This window comes from Hyla sarda, chromosome 11 (assembly GCF_029499605.1).
Source record: "Hyla sarda isolate aHylSar1 chromosome 11, aHylSar1.hap1, whole genome shotgun sequence".
Taxonomy (NCBI): domain Eukaryota; kingdom Metazoa; phylum Chordata; class Amphibia; order Anura; family Hylidae; genus Hyla; species Hyla sarda.
The window spans coordinates 103,675,660-103,699,116 of NC_079199.1; the positions used below are offsets into that span (position 1 = coordinate 103,675,660).

At 47.2% G+C, this 23,457-nt stretch overlaps 1 protein-coding gene and 1 long non-coding RNA gene across 4 annotated transcripts in view; one reads left to right on the forward strand and one right to left on the reverse strand.

Moving 5' to 3' along the window:
- LOC130295803 (uncharacterized) overlaps nt 1-2,398 on the forward strand; it is a 73,921-nt gene extending 71,523 nt beyond the window's left edge. Inside the window, exon 3 of the long non-coding RNA XR_008848997.1 lies at nt 2,058-2,398. This is a non-coding gene — a long non-coding RNA (uncharacterized LOC130295803). The remainder of the gene's footprint in view (nt 1-2,057) is intronic.
- Nucleotides 1-23,457, reverse strand: part of ARHGEF2 (Rho/Rac guanine nucleotide exchange factor 2) — a 157,062-nt gene that overhangs the window by 67,003 nt on the left and 66,602 nt on the right. For all 3 annotated transcript variants that reach the window (XM_056546930.1, XM_056546928.1, XM_056546929.1), the window contains exons 3-7: nt 17,430-17,713; nt 14,163-14,301; nt 13,225-13,312; nt 7,275-7,314; nt 1,969-2,098 (exon numbers count right to left, since the gene is read on the reverse strand). In XM_056546930.1, the coding sequence (XP_056402905.1) occupies nt 1,969-2,098; nt 7,275-7,314; nt 13,225-13,312; nt 14,163-14,301; nt 17,430-17,683 (651 nt within the window). In that variant the 5' untranslated portion in view covers nt 17,684-17,713. The remainder of the gene's footprint in view (nt 1-1,968; nt 2,099-7,274; nt 7,315-13,224; nt 13,313-14,162; nt 14,302-17,429; nt 17,714-23,457) is intronic.

The window sequence follows — 23,457 nt, forward strand, 5'->3', positions numbered from 1 at the left end:
CTGGGACGTCAGCAATCTGGAGGCAACGCACAATCATACTGCGCTGACCTGATCGATTTCTGAGGATTTACGTGGTTTTCAAGCTTTTATACCATTGAAGCTCCTCCTGAATGTAACAGATTGGCGCTAGGTGCTTGAAAATGTCATCATTTGCAGATCATGGCTTCTCCCCCGATTGGTATAATCTTACGTCTCGTCCTTCCTAGTGATGCTATTTCAATGTTGATGAGTGTATTCTGCAGACTATTACAATACTGACCTCTGCAGAACATTCTCACTAAATCCTATGGATGGTAAACGAGGTGTTCTCGGCCTCAGCGGTGATGGGATTACTTCCCGGTCAGTGCCCCCTCCACAGTATAATGTATGTAGCCCCCAAAGGTCCTGAACTCCCAGCGCAGGTCACTCGGCAGCCATAGGCCGGACACATGAGTCTCTCAGCCGCAATTCTACTCTGGCAGGAAATGCCACATCTCTGTGTAGCGGCTGATGCAACTCTCCCTCAATCCTGCTGAAAGGAAAGAAGGGTGGGATCCCATATACGCCAGACCGAACCCCCTCACAGCCGCCTCCTGTGCCCAAACCCTGCATCCGGAGCCTTACCTACTGTACATGGTATCCGGGACAACAGGGGAATAATGTACACCCAGTGCCCAGATCAGTTAGAGCACCCCCATACCTCCCACCCCAATGAGCAGGGACCAAAGTGTCATCATCCTGTACCCCAAGTGTCATCATCCTGTACCCCAAGTGTTATCATCCTGTACCCCAAGTGTTATCATCCTGTACCCCAAGTCTCATCATCCTGTACCCCAAGTCTCATCATCCTGTACCCCAAGTCTCATCATCCTGTACCCCAAGTCTCATCATCCTGTACCCCAAGTCTCATCATCCTGTACCCCAAGTCTCATCATCCTGTACCCCGAGTGTTATCATCCTGTACCCCAAGTGTTATCATCCTGTACCCCAAGTGTTATCATCCTGTACCCCAAGTGTCATCATCCTGTACCCCAAGTGTCATCATCCTGTACCCCAAGTGTTATCGTCCTGTACCCCAAGTGTCATCATCCTGTACCCCAAGTATTATCATCATGTACCCCAAGTGTTATCATCATGTACCCCAAGTGTCATCATCCTGTACCCCGAGTGTTATCATCCTGTACCCCGAGTGTTATCATCCTGTACCCCAAGTGTCATCATCCTGTACCCCAAGTGTTATCATCCTGTACCCCAAGTGTTATCATCCTGTACCCCAAGTGTTACCATCCTGTACCCCAAGTCTCATCATCCTGTACCCCAAGTCTCATCATCCTGTACCCCGAGTGTTATCATCATGTACCTCAAGTGTTATCATCCTGTACCCCAAGTGTCATCATCCTGTACCCCAAGTGTCATCATCCTGTACCCCAAGTGTCATCATCCTGTACCCCAAGTGTTATCGTCCTGTACCCCAAGTGTCATCATCCTGTACCCCAAGTATTATCATTATGTACCTCAAGTGTCATCATCCTGTACCCCAAGTGTTACCGTCCTGTACCCCAAGTGTCTTCGTCCTGTACCCCAAGTGTCATCGTCCTGTACCCCGAGTGTCATCGTCCTGTACCCCAAGTGTTATCATCATGTACCCCAAGTGTCATCATCATGTACCCCAAGTGCTATCATCATGTACCCCAAGTGTCATCATCCTGTACCCCGAGTGTCATCGTCCTGTACCCCGAGTGTCTTCGTCCTGTACCCCGAGTGTTATCATCCTGTACCCCAAGTGTCATCATCCTGTACCCCAAGTGTCATCATCCTGTACCCCAAGTGCTATCATCATGTACCCCAAGTGTCATCATCCTGTACCCCAAGTGTCATCATCATCATCATGTACGCTGAGTGTTAGTGTGTAAATGTCAGAACAGCAGACCAGCACGACCCCCTACACCACATTACATACAGTTGCTGGGGTCACATGATTTTTCCTACCTTATTTTTCCCTCCTGAAATCTTCCTGATAAAACTCAGGGTCCTCTCAAAGCGAGATTCCTCCTTATTCCTGTTCTCCTTCTCATCAGTTTCCAGGATATCAAACTCCCCACAGCTGACAGCGCTCAACCTGGCGAAGGAACAGACATAATGGTCATGTAACACCGAGCAGAAAGGGTTAATATGACGCCTCTCCGCATTACTGCTCCACGAGATGAACTTGAAGAGTTCAAATAAAGGGCTGATGACTGGGAACTCCGAGCCAAGTACTAATGAAGACACAGATGAGGCCTGACACCAGAGAACACTACCTGCTAATCCTCAGCTACAGAACCAACACACTACACTGAACTCAGCACAACTACAACACCTCCACTACACCGAACACATCACCACTGCAACACCACCACTACACCGAACACATCACCACTGCAACACCACCACTACACCAAACACATCACCACTACAACACCTCCACTACACCGAACACATCACCACTGCAACACCACCACTACACCGAACACATCACCACTGCAACACCACCACTACACCGAACACATCACCACTGCAACACCACCACTACACCAAACACATCACCACTACAACACCTCCACTACACCGAACACATCACCACTACAACACCACCACTACACCGAACACATCACCACTGCAACACCACCACTACACCAAACACATCACCACTACAACACCTCCACTACACCAAACACATCACCACTACACCGAACATCACCAATACAACACCTCCACTACACCAAACACATCACCAATACAAAACCTCCACTACACCAAACACATCACCAATACAAAACCTCCACTACACCAAACACATCACCACTGCAACACCACCACTACACCGAACACATCACCACTACAACACCACCACTACACCAAACACATCACCACTGCAACACCACCACTACACCGAACACATCACCACTGCAACACCACCACTACACCAAACACATCACCACTACAACACCTCCACTACACCAAACACATCACCACTACACCGAACACATCACCAATACAACACCTCCACTACACCAAACACATCACAACTACAACACCTCCACTACACCGAACACATCACCACTGCAACATTACCACTACACCAAACACATCACCACTGCAACACCTCCACTACACCAAACACATCACCACTACAACACCTCCACTACACCAAACACATCACCACTACAACACCTCCACTACACCAAACACATCACCACTGCAACACCACCACTACACCGAACACATCACCACTACACCGAACATCACCAATACAACACCTCCACTACACCAAACACATCACCACTGCAACACCTCCACTACACCAAACACATCACCACTACAACACCTCCACTACACCAAACACATCACCACTACAACACCTCCACTACACCGAACACATCACCACTGCAACACCACCACTACACCAAACACATCACCACTACAACACCTCCACTACACCAAACACATCACCACTACAACACCTCCACTACACCAAACACATCACCACTACACCGAACACATCACCAATACAACACCTCCACTACACCAAACACATCACAACTACAACACCTCCACTACACCGAACACATCACCACTGCAACATTACCACTACACTAAACACATCACCACTGCAACACCTCCACTACACCAAACACATCACCACTACAACACCTCCACTACACCGAACACATCACCACTACAACACCTCCACTACACCGAACACATCACCACTGCAACACCACCACTACACCGAACACATCACCACTACAACACCTCCACTACACCAAACACATCACCACTACAACACCTCCACTACACCAAACACATCACCACTACAACACCTCCACTACACCAAACACATCACCACTGCAACACCACCACTACACCGAACACATCACCACTGCAACACTACCACTACACCAAACACATCACCACTGCAACACCACCACTACACCGAACACATCACCAATACAACACCTCCACTACACCAAACACATCACCACTGCAACACCACCACTACACCGAACACATCACCACTGCAACACTACCACTACACCGAACACATCACCAATACAACACCTCCACTACACCAAACACATCACCACTACAACACCTCCACTACACCAAACACATCACCACTACACCTCCACACCTCCACTACACCAAACACATCACCACTACAACACCTCCACTACACCAAACACATCACCACTACAATACCTCCACTACACCGAACACATCACCAGACACCTCCACTACACCAAACACATTACCACTACACCTCCACGACACCAAACACATCACCACTACAACACCTCCACTGCACCAAACACATCACCAATACAACACTACAACCACTACACAGAACAGTACACAGCACCACTACACTGAACACTACACAGCACCACTACACTGAACACTACACAGCACCACTACACTGAACACTACACAGCACCACTACACTGAACACTACATAGCTACAACACCAAACACCACACATTATCACCATACACTCGACAGCAGTACTACTATACTGAACAATACAAAACATCACTGCTACACCAAATACTAAACAGCATCATTACTACATTGAAGACTAGACAGCACCACCACTTCTACACTGAACAATACACAGCACCACCACTTCTACACTGAACAATACACAGCACCACCACTTCTACACTGAACAATACACAGCACCACCACTTCTACACTGAAGACTAGACAGCACCACCACTTCTACAGTGAACAATACACAGCACCACCACTTCTACACTGAACAATACACAGCACCACCACTTCTACAGTGAACAATACACAGCACCACCACTTCTACAGTGAACAATACACAGCACCACCACTTCTACAGTGAACAATACACAGCACCACCACTTCTACAGTGAATAATACACAGCACCACCACTTCTACACTGAACAATACACAGCACCACCACTTCTACACTGAAGACTAGACAGCACCACCACTTCTACAGTGAACAATACACAGCACCACCACTTCTACAGTGAACAATACACAGCACCACCACTTCTACAGTGAACAATACACAGCACCACCACTTCTACAGTGAACAATACACAGCACCACCACTTCTACACTGAACAATACACAGCACCACCACTTCTACACTGAAGACTAGACAGCACCACCACTTCTACAGTGAACAATACACAGCACCACCACTTCTACAGTGAACAATACACAGCACCACCACTTCTACAGTGAACAATACACAGCACCACCACTTCTACAGTGAACAATACACAGCACCACCACTTCTACAGTGAACAATACACAGCACCACCAATTCTACATTGAACAATACACAGCACCACCACTTCTACACTGAAGACTAGACAGCACCACCACTTCTACAGTGAACAATACACAGCACCACCACTTCTACACTGAACAATACACAGCACCACCACTTCTACACTGAACAATACACAGCACCATCACTTCTACACTAAATAATACACAGCACCCCCACTTCTACACTGAACAGTACACAGCACCACCACTTCTACACTGAAGACTAGACAGCACAACCACTTCTACACTGAACTATACACAGCACCACCACTTCTACACTGAATAATACACAGCACCACCACTTCTACACTAAACAATACGCAGCACCACCACTTCTACACTGAATAATACACAGCACCACCACTTCTACACTGAACAATACACAGCACCACCACTTCTACACTGAACAATACACAGCACCACCACTTCTACACTGAAGACTAGACAGCACCACCACTTCTACACTGAACAGTACACAGCACCACCACTTCTACACTGAACAGTACACAGCACCACCACTTCTACACTGAATAATACACAGCACCACCACTTCTACACTGAACAATACACAGCACCACCACTTCTACACTGAAGACTAGACAGCACAACCACTTCTACACTGAACAATACACAGCACCACCACTTCTACACTGAACAATACACAGCACCATCACTTCTACACTGAACAATACACAGCACCATCACTTCTACACTGAACAATACACAGCACCACCACTTCTACACTGAAGACTAGACAGCACCACTACACTGAATAATACACAGCACCACCACTTCTACACTGAACAATACACAGCACCACCACTTCTACACTGAATAATACACAGCACCACCACTTCTACACTGAACAATACACAGCACCATCACTTCTACACTGAATAATACACAGCACCACCACTTCTACACTAAACAATACACAGCACCACCACTTCTACACTGAAGACTAGACAGCACAACCACTTCTACACTGAACAATACACAGCACCACCACTTCTACACTGAATAATACACAGCACCACCACTTCTACACTGAACAATACACAGCACCATCACTTCTACACTGAACAATACACAGCACCATCACTTCTACACTGAATAATACACAGCACAACCACTTCTACACTGAACAATACACAGCACCACCACTTCTACACTGAACAATACACAGCACCACAACTTCTACACTGAATAATACACAGCACCACCACTTCTACACTGAATAATACACAGCACCACCACTTCTACACTGAATAATACACAGCACCACCACTTCTACACTGAACAATACACAGCACCACCACTTCTACACTGAAGACTAGACAGCACAACCACTTCTACACTGAACAATACACAGCACCACCACTTCTACACTGAATAATACACAGCACCACTACACTGAATAATACACAGCACCACTACACTGAATAATACACAGCACCACTACACTGAATAATACACAGCACCACTACACTGAATAGTACACAGCACCCCTACACTGAATAGTACACAGCACCCCTGCCTACACCAAAAGCTACACAGCACCACTACCCAAAAGACTACATAGAACCACTACTCTATTGAACACTACCAGCCATCACTACAACAGTGAACACTACACAGCACTGCTACACCGAACACTACACAGCACTGCTACACCGAACACTACACAGCACTGCTACACCGAACACTACACACACACTTCATATTTGCCTATATACATATAATAGCCTCTATATGTGACACGAGGACAGTATAGAATAGCGGTGATGAGTAGGTGCTCGGCACACACAGCTCTGTCAGTCGCTTCCCCCCTTTATAGATTTTATTCCTTTTCAATTCAATTCTGGCTCAAAAAACTGAATGAAAAATCTGTCTCAAAAGCGAAGTGTAAAGTCTCCCGAGAGGATTGATGGTCACTTACCCGTTCCCCAGGTGACTTCTGTGCGAGTACAGGACCACATCTGTGAGGAGACAAAGGACCACACTTAGGAACTAATACACACCTGGAGCCGGAACATTAAAGGATAAACCTGTGTAATCTCCCAGCTGAGACACAGTGTACCAGGATAATCCACTACTAATGTACCACATGTGTACTGTGTATCTCAGCCCGTAATGTATTATATTGTACTGTTGAACTGTGTATTTAAGCCCGTAATGTATTATATTGTACTGCTGAACTATGTATCTAAGCCCATCATGTATTATATTGTATTGCTGAACCGTGTATCTAAGCCCGTAATGTATTATATTCTACTGCTGAACTATGTATCTAAGCCCATCATGTATTATATTGTACTGCTGAACTATGTATCTAAGCCCATCATGTATTATATTGTATTGCTGAACCGTGAATCTAAGCCCGTAATATATTATATTGTAGTGCTGAACTGTGTATCTAAGCCCATCATGTGTTATATTGTACTACTGAATTGTGTATCTAAGCCCATCATGTATTATATTGTGCTGCTAAACTGTGTATCTAAGCCCATCATGTATTGTATTGTGCAGCTTAGCTGTGTATCTAAGCCCGTAATGCATTATATTGTGGAGCTAAATTGGGTATCTAAGCCCATCATGTATTATATTGTACTGCTGAACTGTGTATCTAAGCCCATCATTTATTATATTGTGGAGCTGAATTGGGTATCTAAGCCTCATGTATTATATTGTGCTGCTGAATTAGGTAACTAAGCCATAATGTATTATATTGTACTGCTGAACTATGTATCTAAACCCGTAATGTATTATATTGTGGAATTGAATTAGGTATCTAAGCCCATCATGTATTATATTGTACTGCATAATTGTGTATCCAAGCCCATCATGTATTATATTGTTCTGCTGAACTGTGTATCTTAGCGCGTAATGTATTGTACTGCTGAACTGGGTATCTAAGCCCATCGTGTATTATATCTAAGCCCATTATGTATTCCATTGTGATGCTGAACTGTGTATCTAAGCCTATTTTGTGTGGTACTGTACTCTAAGTTGCGTATCAAGTCCTATAATGTGCGATACTTTGTTTGCTAATTTTGTGTATCTAAACCTATTGTACGTGATACTGTGCTGAGCTCTATAGCTAATTATGTAAGGTGCGATACAGCCTGCCCAGCTGTGTATCTAATCCTACCATGTCTGATGCTGGCTGATGTAGTCTGCTAAGCATCTGTATCTAAGCCTATAATGTATGATACGCACTCCTGAGCCTGTGAATCTAACTTTATCATGTGTGATATACTGTCTACTGGTGTATCTAAGCCTATCATATGGGGGATACTGTCCACTATGTTGTGTTTCTAGGTCTGCTGAGTTGTTGTATCTAAGTCTATGATGTGATACACCCTCAGAGTACCACTATCATGTGAGGTTCCTGTATTTCATTATAATGTCTGCAGGGACAGAGCGCCCTCAGCTGGGGAGGTTGGGACACTGCAGGGTGCAGGAGAGGACACTTGTCTCTGGAGCTTGCACTTTTTTATATCAATGTTTCCCAACCAGGGTGCCTCCAGCTGTTGCAAAACTACAACTCCCACCATGCCCGGACAGCCAACGGCTGTCCGGGCATGCTGGGACTTGTAGTTTTGCATCAGCTGGAGGCACCCCTGGTTGGGAAACATTGACCTATAATATATACTACTATATAGTCCAACACGCTGGGAGTTTTGCAACAGCTGGAGGCACCCCTGGTCAGGAAACATGAACATATACTACTATATAATCCAACATACGGAGAGTTGTAGTTTTGCAACAGCTGGAGGCACCCCTGGTCAGGAAACATGGACATATACTACTATATAGTCCAACATGCGGAGAGTTGTAGTTTTGCAACAGCTGGAGGCACCCATGTTGGAAAACACTGTTCTATAGTATTAGAGTCTCAGTCTCAGACAATATGGCATCCATGGGATCGGCACTCCCCCTACTGGACACTGTAGGAATCTCCCACCCCCAAAGCTGCGCTCACCTTTAGCTCCAGTCCCAGACAGTTTGCACAACTATTTTGTGGAACCTCACGCGCTGCGCACAATGCATTGTGGGTATCATCAGGGCCATGTTTATTGTTACTACAAACAACAGTGAATAAATATAAATAAATAAATATAAGGCTGGGTTCACACCACGTCCTTGCATTACAGTTCCCGTATCAGGTTTTTGATGAAAAACGGATTCCTCAAAGCCTGACTAAACTGTATCAAAACGTGTGGACAAATTGTAACTTTATACGGTTAAAAAACGTATGCGGTTTAAAAAATGTTGGCCGGTTGCATCCGTTTTTTAAGAAAAAAAACATATACGTTTTTAACTTTTCACTCCATTATGAATAAAGTTTCACTTGTTTGAGTCAAAAACCGTATGGTGAAAACCTGATGGAACCGGACGCACATACAGTTCTGTATGGTTCCCATTGACTCCCATGTTAAAAAATAAACATAGGTTTCAATGCGTTTTTTTTTTACCCGGACCAAAAAAAGTGGTAGGCTACGGTTTTGGGCACGGGAAAAAAACGGACAAAACCGTACAAGACGCAAAACGGACACAACCTGATGCATCGTTTGGCATACAGTTTTCAATGGAGAGTCAATGCATACGGTTTTCAATACGGTTCCGAACGGTTTTCAAATTGAAAACATACACGGGAACTGTATTGCAAAAACGTGGTGTGAACCCGGCCGAACAGAGATGGAAAAATTCCCGCATTTTCCGTGGCAACAAAGTAACTAATAATATCAGGTGTGAATAGGTATTTACCTCCTGATCACAACCAGCAAGATGTAATACAGTGCACCCCGCGAGGGTGATGTAAATATGTATATGGTTTAGCAGCCGGCATTTCTCTCCCATCATGCACTTTAAAGTGTTGGATTGTTGTAATAAAAGACCCGATCATGTGTAATAGAAGTTTTATGGACATATAAATAAAGTTATTGTTTTTATTGGTCAGATAGCGGTGAAGCTCTTTTTTTCTTTGTATACATATTGTCACGGAGCGGCCTGTATATTGCTATAAGATCATCTGGAAATAGGGCCGTATAATATAGTTACAGTCATGATAGTAATAGGTCTATACCCAGTAAGAACTATTGTGTACATATTAAACACCGATCAAACAACTTATAAAAAAATATTCCCATAAATACTCCTCATATTATATCCCGACCACAGAACTTATAGAAAATATTCCCATATATACTCCTCATATTATATCCCGACCACAGAACTTATAGAAAATATTCCCATATATACTCCTCATATTATATCCCGACCACAGAACTTATAGAAAATATTCCCATATATACTCCTCATATTATATCCTGACCACAGGACATGAAATATTACCGTATAGTCTCCTCATATGATATCTCAACCCCCAGACATATGAAATAGTGACATAAAATAAGGAGTATATATGTGTGAATTACTAGACCTAGGAAATATTCCCATGTTTACTCCATATTATATTCCCATATATACTCCATATTATATACCGCTCACTAGACCTATGAAATATTCCCATATATACTCCTTATATTATATACCGCTCACTAGACCTATGTATTATTCCCATTTATACTCCTTATATTATATACCGCTCTCTAGACCTATGAAATATTCCCATATATACTCCTTATATTATATACCGCACACTAGACCTATGAAATATTCCCATATATACTCCTTATATTATATACCGCTCACTAGACCTATGTAATACTCCCATATACATTCCCATATATACTCCTTGTATTATATACCGCCCAATAGACCTGTGTAATACTCCCATATACATTCCCATATATACTCCTTGTATTATATACCGCCCAATAGACCTGTGTAATACTCCCATATACATTCCGATATATACTCCTTGTATTATATACCGCCCAATAGACCTGTGTAATATTCCCATATACATTCCCATATATACTCCTTGTATTATATACCGCCCAATAGACCTGTGTAATACTCCCATATACATTCCCATATATACTCCTTGTATTATATACCGCCCAATAGACCTGTGTAATACTCCCATATACATTCCCATATATACTCCTTGTATTATATACCGCCCAATAGACCTGTGTAATACTCCCATATACATTCCGATATATACTCCTTGTATTATATACCGCCCAATAGACCTGTGTAATACTCCCATATACATTCCCATATATACTCCTTGTATTATATACCGCCCAATAGACCTGTGTAATACTCCCATATACATTCCCATATATACTCCTTGTATTATATACCGCCCAATAGACCTGTGTAATACTCCCATATACATTCCCATATTTACTCCTTGTATTATATACCGCCCAATAGACCTGTGTAATACACCCATATACATTCCCATATATACTCCTTATATTATATACCGCACACTAGACCTATGAAATATTCCCATATACATTCCCATATATACTCCATGTATTATATACCACCCAATAGACCTGTGTAATACTCCCATATACATTCCCATATATACTCCATGTATTATATACCACCCAATAGACCTGTGTAATACTCCCATATATATTCCCATATTTACTCCTTGTATTATATACCGCCTAATAGACCTGTGTAATATTCCCATATACATTCCCATATATACTCCTTGTATTATATACCGCCCAATAGACCTGTGTAATATTCCCATATACATTCCCATATATACTCCTTGTATTATATATCGCCCAATAGACCTGTGTAATATTCCCATATACATTCCCATATATACTCCTTGTATTATATACCGCCCAATAGACCTGTGTAATACTCCCATATACATTCCCATATATACTCCTTATATTATATACCGCACACTAGACCTGTGTAATACTCCCATATACATCCCCATATATACTCCTTGTATTATATACCGCCTAATAGACCTGTGTAATACTCCCATATACATTCCCATATATACTCCTTATATTATATACCGCCCAATAGACCTGTGTAATACTCCCATATACATTCCCATATATACTCCTTGTATTATATACCGCCTAATAGACCTGTGTAATACTCCCATATACATTTCCATATATACTCCTTGTATTATATACCGCCTAATAGACCTGTGTAATACTCCCATATACATCCCCATATATACTCCTTGTATTATATACCGCCTAATAGACCTGTGTAATACTCCCATATACATTCCCATATATACTCCTTATATTATATACCGCCCAATAGACCTGTGTAATACTCCCATATATACTTGTATTATATACCACCCAATAGACCTATGTAATACTCCCATATACATTCCCATATATACTCCTTGTATTATATACCGCCCAATAGACCTGTGTAATACTCCCATATACATTCCCATATATACTCCTTATATTATATACCGCACACTAGACCTGTGTAATACTCCCATATACATCCCCATATATACTCCTTGTATTATATACCGCCTAATAGACCTGTGTAATACTCCCATATACATTCCCATATATACTCCTTATATTATATACCGCCCAATAGACCTGTGTAATACTCCCATATACATTCCCATATATACTCCTTGTATTATATACCGCCTAATAGACCTGTGTAATACTCCCATATACATTTCCATATATACTCCTTGTATTATATACCGCCTAATAGACCTGTGTAATACTCCCATATACATCCCCATATATACTCCTTGTATTATATACCGCCTAATAGACCTGTGTAATACTCCCATATACATTCCCATATATACTCCTTATATTATATACCGCCCAATAGACCTGTGTAATACTCCCATATATACTTGTATTATATACCACCCAATAGACCTATGTAATACTCCCATATACATTCCTTATATCAGACTTATCAGATCTTCTCACCATCAATTCCAGTCATGGACACGGACTTAGAGAGCGGGTTGTAGAGATAGGCCTGGGACAGGTATTCCTGCAGTCTCTTGGCGTGTTCCTGTAGGACATGGGAGAGGTCACATTATTGGACATAATAAGGCAGTGTCTCCCTACCAGAGTGCCTCCAGCTGTTGCAAAACTACAAGTTCCAGCATGCAGCTGTCCAGGAATGCTGGGAGTTGTAGTTTTGCAACAGCTGGAGGCTCTCTGATTCAGAAACACTGTTTCAGTAAGTTTTATATGTCACCCTCAGCGCTGGATTCACAGCTTACACTGCTCGATTATATCTTCCATGCTGCTGCAGCTTCTGAGGGTTTTACTACATTCTGTGAGTTGTAGAATTGCAACAGCTGGAGGCACCCTGGTTAAGAAACACTGCTTTAGTAAGTTTTTTTTTTTTTTTACTCAACCTCAGAGCTGGATTCGCAGCTTACACTGTTCGTACTGCTTGATAATGTCTTCCATGCTTACATGTCCCCCTATATATACAGGAGCGGGTCTTTTACTGTAATAGGGAACCTACAGTATAATCTGGGGGTTTCCAGTCAATCCCTTCACAGCAGGAAGCGACTCCCTGCACAAGTTGCATCACTCATACGCTACAATAACCTTCAGAGCTGCACTCATAATTCTGCTGGCTGCGCTCGGAAACAGTCAGCAAGCCTGTGGACACTCTGGTCACACTGTATCTGAGCGCTCGTAACGCAGGGAGAAAACATGACACTTCCAATGCAAACCGGCAGGCTGAATGCATCCAGTGATCCTGCAGGGAATTCTGGGAGATTTCAGCTCTGAGGCCTGCAGGATTATGAGCTGTCAGTGTGACTGCAATGTATCTAACCAGGTCACAATCTGGTTAGAGGTCACTATAGGTTAAGTAGTTCTTATGTAGTAGTTGGGAATTTTACCTCTTGCGTCACCTCCACATCTTCCCCTCGTAGTGACAGCAAAGACTCCAGCTCATCAGTACTGCGGATGATGGGGGTCCGCCGGGGGTCTCGGTTGTAGCCCATGTTCTCCTCCATCTCCTCCGCATTCAAGCTGAGGCTGCAGTAAGATAGAAATAGCAGTGATGGTGAGACATGGGGGGGGGGGGGGGGGATCATGAGACATGGGGGGGGGATGATGGGCAGGTAGTGACGAGATATGGGGGGGGGATGATGGGCAGGTAGTGACGAGATATGGGGGGGGGGATGATGGGCAGGTAGTGACGAGATATGGGGGGGGGGATGATGGGCAGGTAGTGACGAGACATGGGGGGGATGATGGGCAGGTAGTGACGAGATATGGGGGGGGATGATGGGCAGGTAGTGACGAGTTATGGGGGGGGATGATGGGCAGGTAGTGATGAGACATGGGGGGGAATGATGGGCAAGCAGTGATGAGACATGGGGGGGATGATGGGCAGGTAGTGATGAGACATGGGGGGGGAAATGATGGGCAAGCAGTGATGAGACATGGGGGGGATGATGGGCAGGTAGTGACGAGATATGGGGGGGGGATGATGGGCAGGTAGTGATGAGACATGGGGGGGGATGATGGGCAAGCAGTGATGAGACATGGGGGGGATGATGGGCAGGTAGTGACGAGATATGGGGGGGGGATGATGGGCAGGTAGTGACGAGATATGGGGGGGGATGATGGGCAGGTAGTGATGAGACATGGGGGGGGAATGATGGGCAGGTAGTGATGAGACATGGGGGGGTTTGATGGGCAGGTAGTGATGAGACATGGGGGGGGATGATGGGCAGTTAGTGACAAAACATGGGGGGGATGATGGGCAAGTAGTGACGAAACATGGGGGGGATGATGGGCAGGTAGTGACGAGACATGGGGGGGGGGGATGATGGGCAGGTAGTGTCCAGACATGGGAAGGGGGGATGATGGGCAGGTAGTGACAAGGCATGGGGGGGGGATGATGGGCAGGTAGTGATGAGACATGGGGGGGGGGGGATGATGGGCAGGTAGTGACCAGACATGGGAAGGGCGGATGATGGGCAGGTAGTGACCAGACATGGGAAGGGCGGATGATGGGCAGGTAGTGACAAGACATGGGGGGGGATGATGGGAAGGTTGTGAAAAGACATGGGGGGGATGATGGGCAGGTTGTGACAAGACATGGGGGGGATGATGGGCAGGTAGTGACGAGACATGGGGGGGATGGTGGTCAGGTAGTGACAAGACATGGGGTGTATGATGGGCAGGTAGTGATGAGACATGGGGGGGGATGATGGGCAGGTAGTGACGAGACATGGGGGGATAATGGGCAGGTAGTGACGAGACATGGGGGGATAATGGGCAGGTAGTGACGAGACATGGGGGGATAATGGGCAGGTAGTGACGAGACATGGGGGGGGGATAATGGGCAGATAGTGATGAGACATGGGGGGGATGATGGGAAGGTAGTGACGAGACATGGGGGGGAGGATGATGGGCAGGTAGTTACTAGACATGGGGGGGTGATGGGCAGGTAGTAACGAGACATCGTGGGGATGATGGGCAGATAGTAACGAGACATGGGGGAGGTGATGGGCTGGTAGTGATGAGACATGGAGGGGGATGTGATGGGCAAGTAATGATGAGATGGGGGGTGATGGGTAGGTAGTGATGAGATATGGGGGGGATGCTGGGCAGGTACTGATGGGGGGGGATGCAGGTAGTGATTCGGGGATGATGGGCTGGTAGTGATTGGGGGATGATGGGCTGGTAGTGATAAGACATGGAGGGGGATGTGATGGGCAAGTAATGAGGAGATGGGGGTGATGGGTAGGTAGTGATGAGATATGGGGGGGATGCTGGGCAGGTACTGATGGGGGGGGGATGATGTGCAGGTAGTGACGAGACATGGGGGGATAATGGGCAGGTAGTGACGAGACATGGGGGGGATGTTGGGCAGGTACTGATGGGGGGGATGATGTGCAGGTAGTGACGAGACATGGGGGGGATGCTGGGCAGGTACTGATGGGGGGGGGGGATGATGTGCAGGTAGTGACACCATTTAGTGGACTGAGCGCAGTGTATATATCTCCAGCTCGCACGGTGCAGTCATAGGAAGGAAACACAAAACTCTTATTTCTCCTCGTCTCAGTCTTAAAACCACCAGCTTCCTCCTATCGAGAAGTGACAGGAGGGTCTGCGGCCCCTGAACTGATGGCCCCCCTGGGTGAGAATCCCATTGGCCCATGGCCCCACATACCACTCAGAGGACTGGCTGTAGGTCTGTGTGGTGGCCAGCGAGCTGCCCCAGCGGGTGAGGGGACATCGAGCCTCCATCTTGCCCGTTTCCTGCAGTAGTCGTATTTGCAGAAGTCTCAGCAGACGGAAGACACCGGCGCCTGCCTCAGGGTCACGTCCCCTAGTGTTTATACTGAGTATTACACTGGGCCTCCTGTACTTTATAGGTTATTACAGCCCTGAAGGGTAAATCACTCAGACTATATGGGCTTTATACCCCTGATCACAAACCAGACAGGGATCTTCTCTTCCTCTTTATGGATTTACCACATTATAGGATATTACAGGGCGGAGTGACATCATCAGTCACATGTCTGTCATATAGTGGGAATAGGGAGATTAAAAAAAAAAAACATCCACTACAACCCTCATCATCCAATGTCATCCCCTTATTAAAGGGGTACTCCGGTGCTCCAGCGTTGTGAACATTCTGTTCAGAGCGCTCGGTACCAGAGACCGTGATCGTGATGTCATGGCCACACCCCCTCGTGGCGTCACGCCATGCCCCCTCCATTCATGTCTATGGGAGGGGGCGTGTCTATCAAGACATGAATGGAGGGGGCGTGGTGTCACATCACGAGGGGGCGAGGCTGTGACATCACGACCACTGCTGCAGGAACCCGGCGTTTGTTTAGAATACCAGGTGCTGCAAGAGATCACGGGGGGCCCAGCAGCAGGACCCCCGCGATCGGACACCTTATCCCCTTTCCCTTGGGGATAAGATGTCTTACAGCGGAGTACCCCTTTAAGCCTCATGGAACAGTGTGCTGCGGAGCTGGAGTATCTAACCCTATAATGTGTAATACTGTCTGCTGAGCTGTGTATCTAATCCTATCATGTGTGATACTGTGTGCTGAGCTGCGTATCTAATCCTATCATGTGTGATACTGTGTGCTGAGCTGTGTATCTAGTCTTGTCCCATGTGATCGTGTCAGCCGTACCTGTCATAGCCGGCCTCCTCCTGCAGCCTCTTGGCCGGCTCCCAGCTGTGCCTTCGGAAGGAGTCGTGGACATGGACGGAGCACCTTGCCGGCCCGTATCTCCTCATTGGGACCCCCAGGAACCGGTCCTGCTCCTCCTGGAGTTCTTGCAGATCCAGGTCGCTTGGGACACGTTGCTCCACAGCAGACATGCAGCGCTGCTTGTGGCCCCGCACCATGTAGGGCCCGCCATCAAACACCTCCGAGTTATTCATTCCTATGTCTTGTCTTATACACCCCGAACCCTGGGAAGGGAATATATTAGAGGTTACACTATGGACATGGCAAGAACTGGGCTGCGACGACCTGACATCTATAGGGTAGATAGGTATACATACCGCCTAATACTGTGGAGGAGGGTGACATATACTGTAAATAGTAATCATAGGTATATATACCGCCTAATACTGTGGAGGAGGGTGACATATACTGTACATAGTAAGGATAGGTATATATACCGCCAAATACTGTGGAGGAGGGTGACATATACTGTACATAGTAATCATAGGTATATATACCGCCTAATACTGTGGAGGAGGTGACATATACTGTACATAGTAAAGATAGGTATACATACCGCCTAATACTGTGGAGGAGGGTGACATATACTGTACATAGTAATCATAGGTATATATACCGCCAAATACTGTGGAGGAGGGTGACATATACTGTACATAGTAATCATAGGTATATGTTACGCCGAGCGCTCCGGGTCCCCGCTCCTCCCCGGAGCGCTCGCTTCACTCTCCCCGCGGCAGCGCTCCGGTCACGTCCTCTGACCCGGGGCGCTGCGATTCCGCTGCCAGCCGGGATGCGATTCGCGATGCGGGTAGCGCCCGCTCGCGATGCGCACCCCGGCTCCCCTACCTGACCCGCTCTCCGTCTGTTCTGTCCCGGCGCGCGCGGCCCCGCTCCCTAGGGCGCGCGCGCGCCGGGTCTCTGCGATTTAAAGGGCCACTGCGCCGCTGATTGGCGCAGTGGTTCCAATTAGTGTGTTCACCTGTGCACTTCCCTATATCACCTCACTTCCCCTGCACTTCCCTGCCGGATCTTGTTGCCTTAGTGCCAGTGAAAGCGTTCCTTGTGTGTTCCTTGCCTGTGTTTCCAGACCTTCTGCCGTTGCCCCTGACTACGATCCTTGCTGCCTGCCCCGACCTTCTGCTACGTCCGACCTTGCTTTTGCCTACTCCCTTGTACCGCGCCTATCTTCAGCAGCCAGAGAGGTGAGCCGTTGCTAGTGGATACGACCTGGTCACTACCGCCGCAGCAAGACCATCCCGCTTTGCGGCGGGCTCTGGTGAAAACCAGTAGTGGCTTAGAACCGGTCCACTAGCACGGTCCACGCCAATCCCTCTCTGGCACAGAGGATCCACTACCTGCCAGCCGGCATCGTGACAGTAGATCCGGCCATGGATCCCGCTGAAGTTCCTCTGCCAGTTGTCGCTGACCTCACCACGGTGGTCGCCCAGCAGTCACAACAGATAGCGCAACAAGGCCAACAGCTGTCTCAACTGACCGTTATGCTACAACAGTTACTACCACAGCTTCAGCAGTCATCTCCTCCGCCAGCTCCTGCACCTCCTCCGCAGCGAGTGGCCGCTCCTGGGCTACGCTTATCCTTGCCGGATAAATTTGATGGGGACTCTAAGTTTTGCCGTGGCTTTCTTTCCCAATGTTCCCTGCATCTGGAGATGATGTCGGACCTGTTTCCCACTGAAAGGTCTAAGGTGGCTTTCGTAGTCAGCCTTCTGTCCGGAAAAGCCCTGTCATGGGCCACACCGCTCTGGGACCGCAATGACCCCGTCACTGCCTCTGTACACTCCTTCTTCTCGGAAATCCGAAGTGTCTTTGAGGAACCTGCCCGAGCCTCTTCTGCTGAGACTGCCCTGTTGAACCTGGTCCAGGGTAATTCTTCCGTTGGCGAGTATGCCGTACAATTCCGTACTCTTGCTTCAGAATTGTCCTGGAATAATGAGGCCCTCTGCGCGACCTTCAAAAAAGGCCTATCCAGCAACATTAAAGATGTTCTGGCCGCACGAGAAATTCCTGCTAATCTACATGAACTTATTCACCTAGCCACTCGCATTGACATGCGTTTTTCCGAAAGGCGTCAGGAACTCCGCCAAGATATGGACTCTGTTCGCACGAGGCGTTTCTTCTCCTCGGCTCCTCTCTCCTCTGGTCCCCTGCAATCTGTTCCTGTGCCTCCCGCCGTGGAGGCTATGCAGGTCGACCGGTCTCGCCTGACACCTCAAGAGAGGACACGACGCCGTATGGAGAACCTCTGCCTGTACTGTGCTAGTACCGAACACTTCCTGAGAGATTGTCCTATCCGTCCTCCCCGCCTGGAAAGACGTACGCTGACTCCGCACAAAGGTGAGACAGTCCTTGATGTCTACTCTGCTTCTCCACGTCTTACTGTGCCTGTGCGGATGTCTGCCTCTGCCTTCTCCTTCTCTACAGTGGCCTTCTTGGACTCCGGATCTGCAGGAAATTTTATTTTGGCCTCACTCGTCAACAGGTTCAACATCCCGGTGACCAGTCTCGCCAGACCCCTCTACATCAATTGTGTAAATAATGAAAGATTGGACTGTACCATACGTTTCCGCACGGAGCCCCTTCTTATGAGCATCGGATCTCATCATGAGAGGATTGAACTTTTGGTCCTCCCCAATTGCACCTCGGAAATTCTCCTTGGACTTCCCTGGCTTCAACTTCATTCCCCTACCCTGGATTGGTCCACTGGGGAGATCAAGAGTTGGGGGTCCTCTTGTTCCAAGAACTGTCTAAAACCGGTTCCCAGTAACCCTTGCCGTGACTCCGTGGTTCCTCCAGTAACCGGTCTCCCTAAGGCCTATATGGACTTCGCGGATGTTTTCTGCAAAAAACAAGCTGAGACTCTACCTCCTCACAGGCCTTATGATTGCCCTATCGACCTCCTCCCGGGCACTACTCCACCCCGGGGCAGAATTTATCCTCTCTCTGCCCCAGAGACTCTTGCCATGTCCGAATACGTCCAGGAGAATCTAAAAAAGGGCTTTATCCGTAAATCCTCCTCTCCTGCCGGAGCCGGATTTTTCTTTGTGTCCAAAAAAGATGGCTCCCTACGTCCTTGCATTGACTACCGCGGTCTTAATAAAATCACGGTTAAGAACCGCTACCCCTTACCCCTCATCTCTGAACTCTTTGATCGCCTCCAAGGTGCCCACATCTTCACTAAATTGGACTTAAGAGGCGCCTATAACCTCATCCGCATCAGAGAGGGGGACGAGTGGAAAACGGCATTTAACACCAGAGATGGACACTTTGAGTATCTGGTCATGCCCTTTGGCCTGTGCAACGCCCCTGCCGTCTTCCAAGACTTTGTCAATGAAATTTTTCGTGATCTGTTATACTCCTGTGTTGTTGTATATCTGGACGATATCCTAATTTTTTCTGCCAATCTAGAAGAACACCGCCAGCATGTCCGTATGGTTCTTCAGAGACTTCGTGACAACCAACTCTATGCCAAAATTGAGAAATGTCTGTTTGAATGCCAATCTCTTCCTTTTCTAGGATATTTGGTCTCTGGCCAGGGACTACAGATGGATCCAGACAAACTCTCTGCCGTCTTAGATTGGCCACGCCCCTCCGGACTCCGTGCTATCCAACGCTTTTTGGGGTTCGCCAATTATTACAGGCAATTTATTCCACATTTTTCTACCATTGTGGCTCCTATCGTGGCTTTAACCAAAAAAAATGCTGATCCCAAGTCCTGGCCTCCTCAAGCAGAAGACGCCTTTAAACGACTCAAGTCTGCCTTTTCTTCGGCTCCCGTCCTCTCCAGACCTGACCCATCTAAACCCTTCCTATTGGAGGTTGATGCCTCCTCAGTGGGAGCTGGTGCTGTTCTTCTACAAAAAAATTCTTCCGGGCATGCTGTCACTTGTGGTTTTTTCTCTAGGACCTTCTCTCCAGCGGAGAGGAACTACTCCATCGGGGATCGAGAGCTTCTAGCCATTAAATTAGCACTTGAGGAATGGAGGCATCTGCTGGAGGGATCAAGTTCTCCTGTTATTATCTACACCGACCACAAGAACCTCTCCTACCTCCAGTCTGCCCAACGGCTGAATCCTCGCCAGGCCCGGTGGTCTCTGTTCTTTGCCCGATTTAATTTTGAGATTCACTTTCGTCCTGCCGATAAGAACATTAGGGCCGATGCTCTCTCTCGTTCCTCGGATGCCTCAGAAGTTGAACTCTCTCCGCAACACATCATTCCACCTGACTGCCTGATCTCCACTTCTCCTGCCTCCATCAGGCAGACTCCTCCAGGAAAGACCTTTGTTTCTCCACGCCGACGCCTCGGAATCCTCAAATGGGGTCACTCCTCCCATCTCGCAGGTCATGCGGGTATCAAGAAATCTGTGCAACTCATCTCCCGCTTCTATTGGTGGCCGACTCTGGAGATGGATGTTGTGGACTTTGTGCGAGCCTGCACTATCTGTGCCCGGGATAAGACTCCTCGCCAGAAGCCCGCTGGTTTTCTTCATCCTCTGCCTGTCCCCGAACAGCCTTGGTCTCTGATTGGTATGGATTTTATTACTGATTTACCCCCTTCCCGTGGCAACACTGTTATTTGGGTGGTCGTTGATCGATTCTCCAAAATGGCACATTTCATCCCTCTTCCTGGTCTTCCTTCTGCGCCTCAGTTGGCTAAACAATTTTTTGTACACATTTTTCGTCTTCACGGGTTGCCTACGCAGATTGTCTCGGATAGAGGCGTCCAATTCGTGTCTAAATTCTGGAGGGCTCTCTGTAAACAACTCAAGATTAAATTAAATTTTTCTTCTGCATATCATCCCCAGTCCAATGGACAAGTAGAAAGGATTAACCAGATCTTGGGTGATTATTTGCGACATTTTGTTTCCTCCCGCCAGGATGACTGGGCAGATCTCCTCCCATGGGCCGAATTCTCGTATAACTTCAGGGTCTCTGAGTCTTCCTCCAAATCCCCATTTTTCGTGGTGTACGGCCGTCACCCTCTTCCCCCCCTCCCTACCCCCTTGCCCTCTGGTCTGCCCGCTGTGGATGAAATTTCTCGTGACCTTTCCATCATATGGAGAGAGACCCAAAATTCTCTCTTACAGGCTTCATCACGCATGAAGAGGTTCGCGGATAAGAAAAGAAGAGCTCCCCCCGTTTTTTCCCCTGGAGACAAGGTATGGCTCTCCGCTAAATATGTCCGCTTCCGTGTCCCTAGCTACAAGTTGGGACCACGCTATCTTGGTCCTTTCAAAATTTTGTGTCAAATTAATCCTGTCTCTTATAAACTTCTTCTTCCTCCCTCTCTTCGTATCCCTAATGCCTTTCACGTCTCTCTTCTCAAACCACTCATCCTCAACCGTTTTTCTCCCAAATCTGTTCCTCCCACTCCTGTTTCCGGCTCCTCGGACATCTTCTCGGTCAAAGAAATTTTAGCTGCCAAAAAGGTCAGAGGGAAAAAATTTTTTTTAGTGGACTGGGAGGGTTGTGGTCCTGAAGAGAGATCCTGGGAACCTGAGGACAACATCCTAGACAAAAGTCTGCTCCTCAGGTTCTCAGGCTCTAAGAAGAGGGGGAGACCCAAGGGGGGGGGGTACTGTTACGCCGAGCGCTCCGGGTCCCCGCTCCTCCCCGGAGCGCTCGCTTCACTCTCCCCGCGGCAGCGCTCCGGTCACGTCCTCTGACCCGGGGCGCTGCGATTCCGCTGCCAGCCGGGATGCGATTCGCGATGCGGGTAGCGCCCGCTCGCGATGCGCACCCCGGCTCCCCTACCTGACCCGCTCTCCGTCTGTTCTGTCCCGGCGCGCGCGGCCCCGCTCCCTAGGGCGCGCGCGCGCCGGGGTCTCTGCGATTTAAAGGGCCACTGCGCCGCTGATTGGCGCAGTGGTCCCAATTAGTGTGTTCACCTGTGCACTTCCCTATATCACCTCACTTCCCCTGCACTCCCTTGCCGGATCTTGTTGCCTTA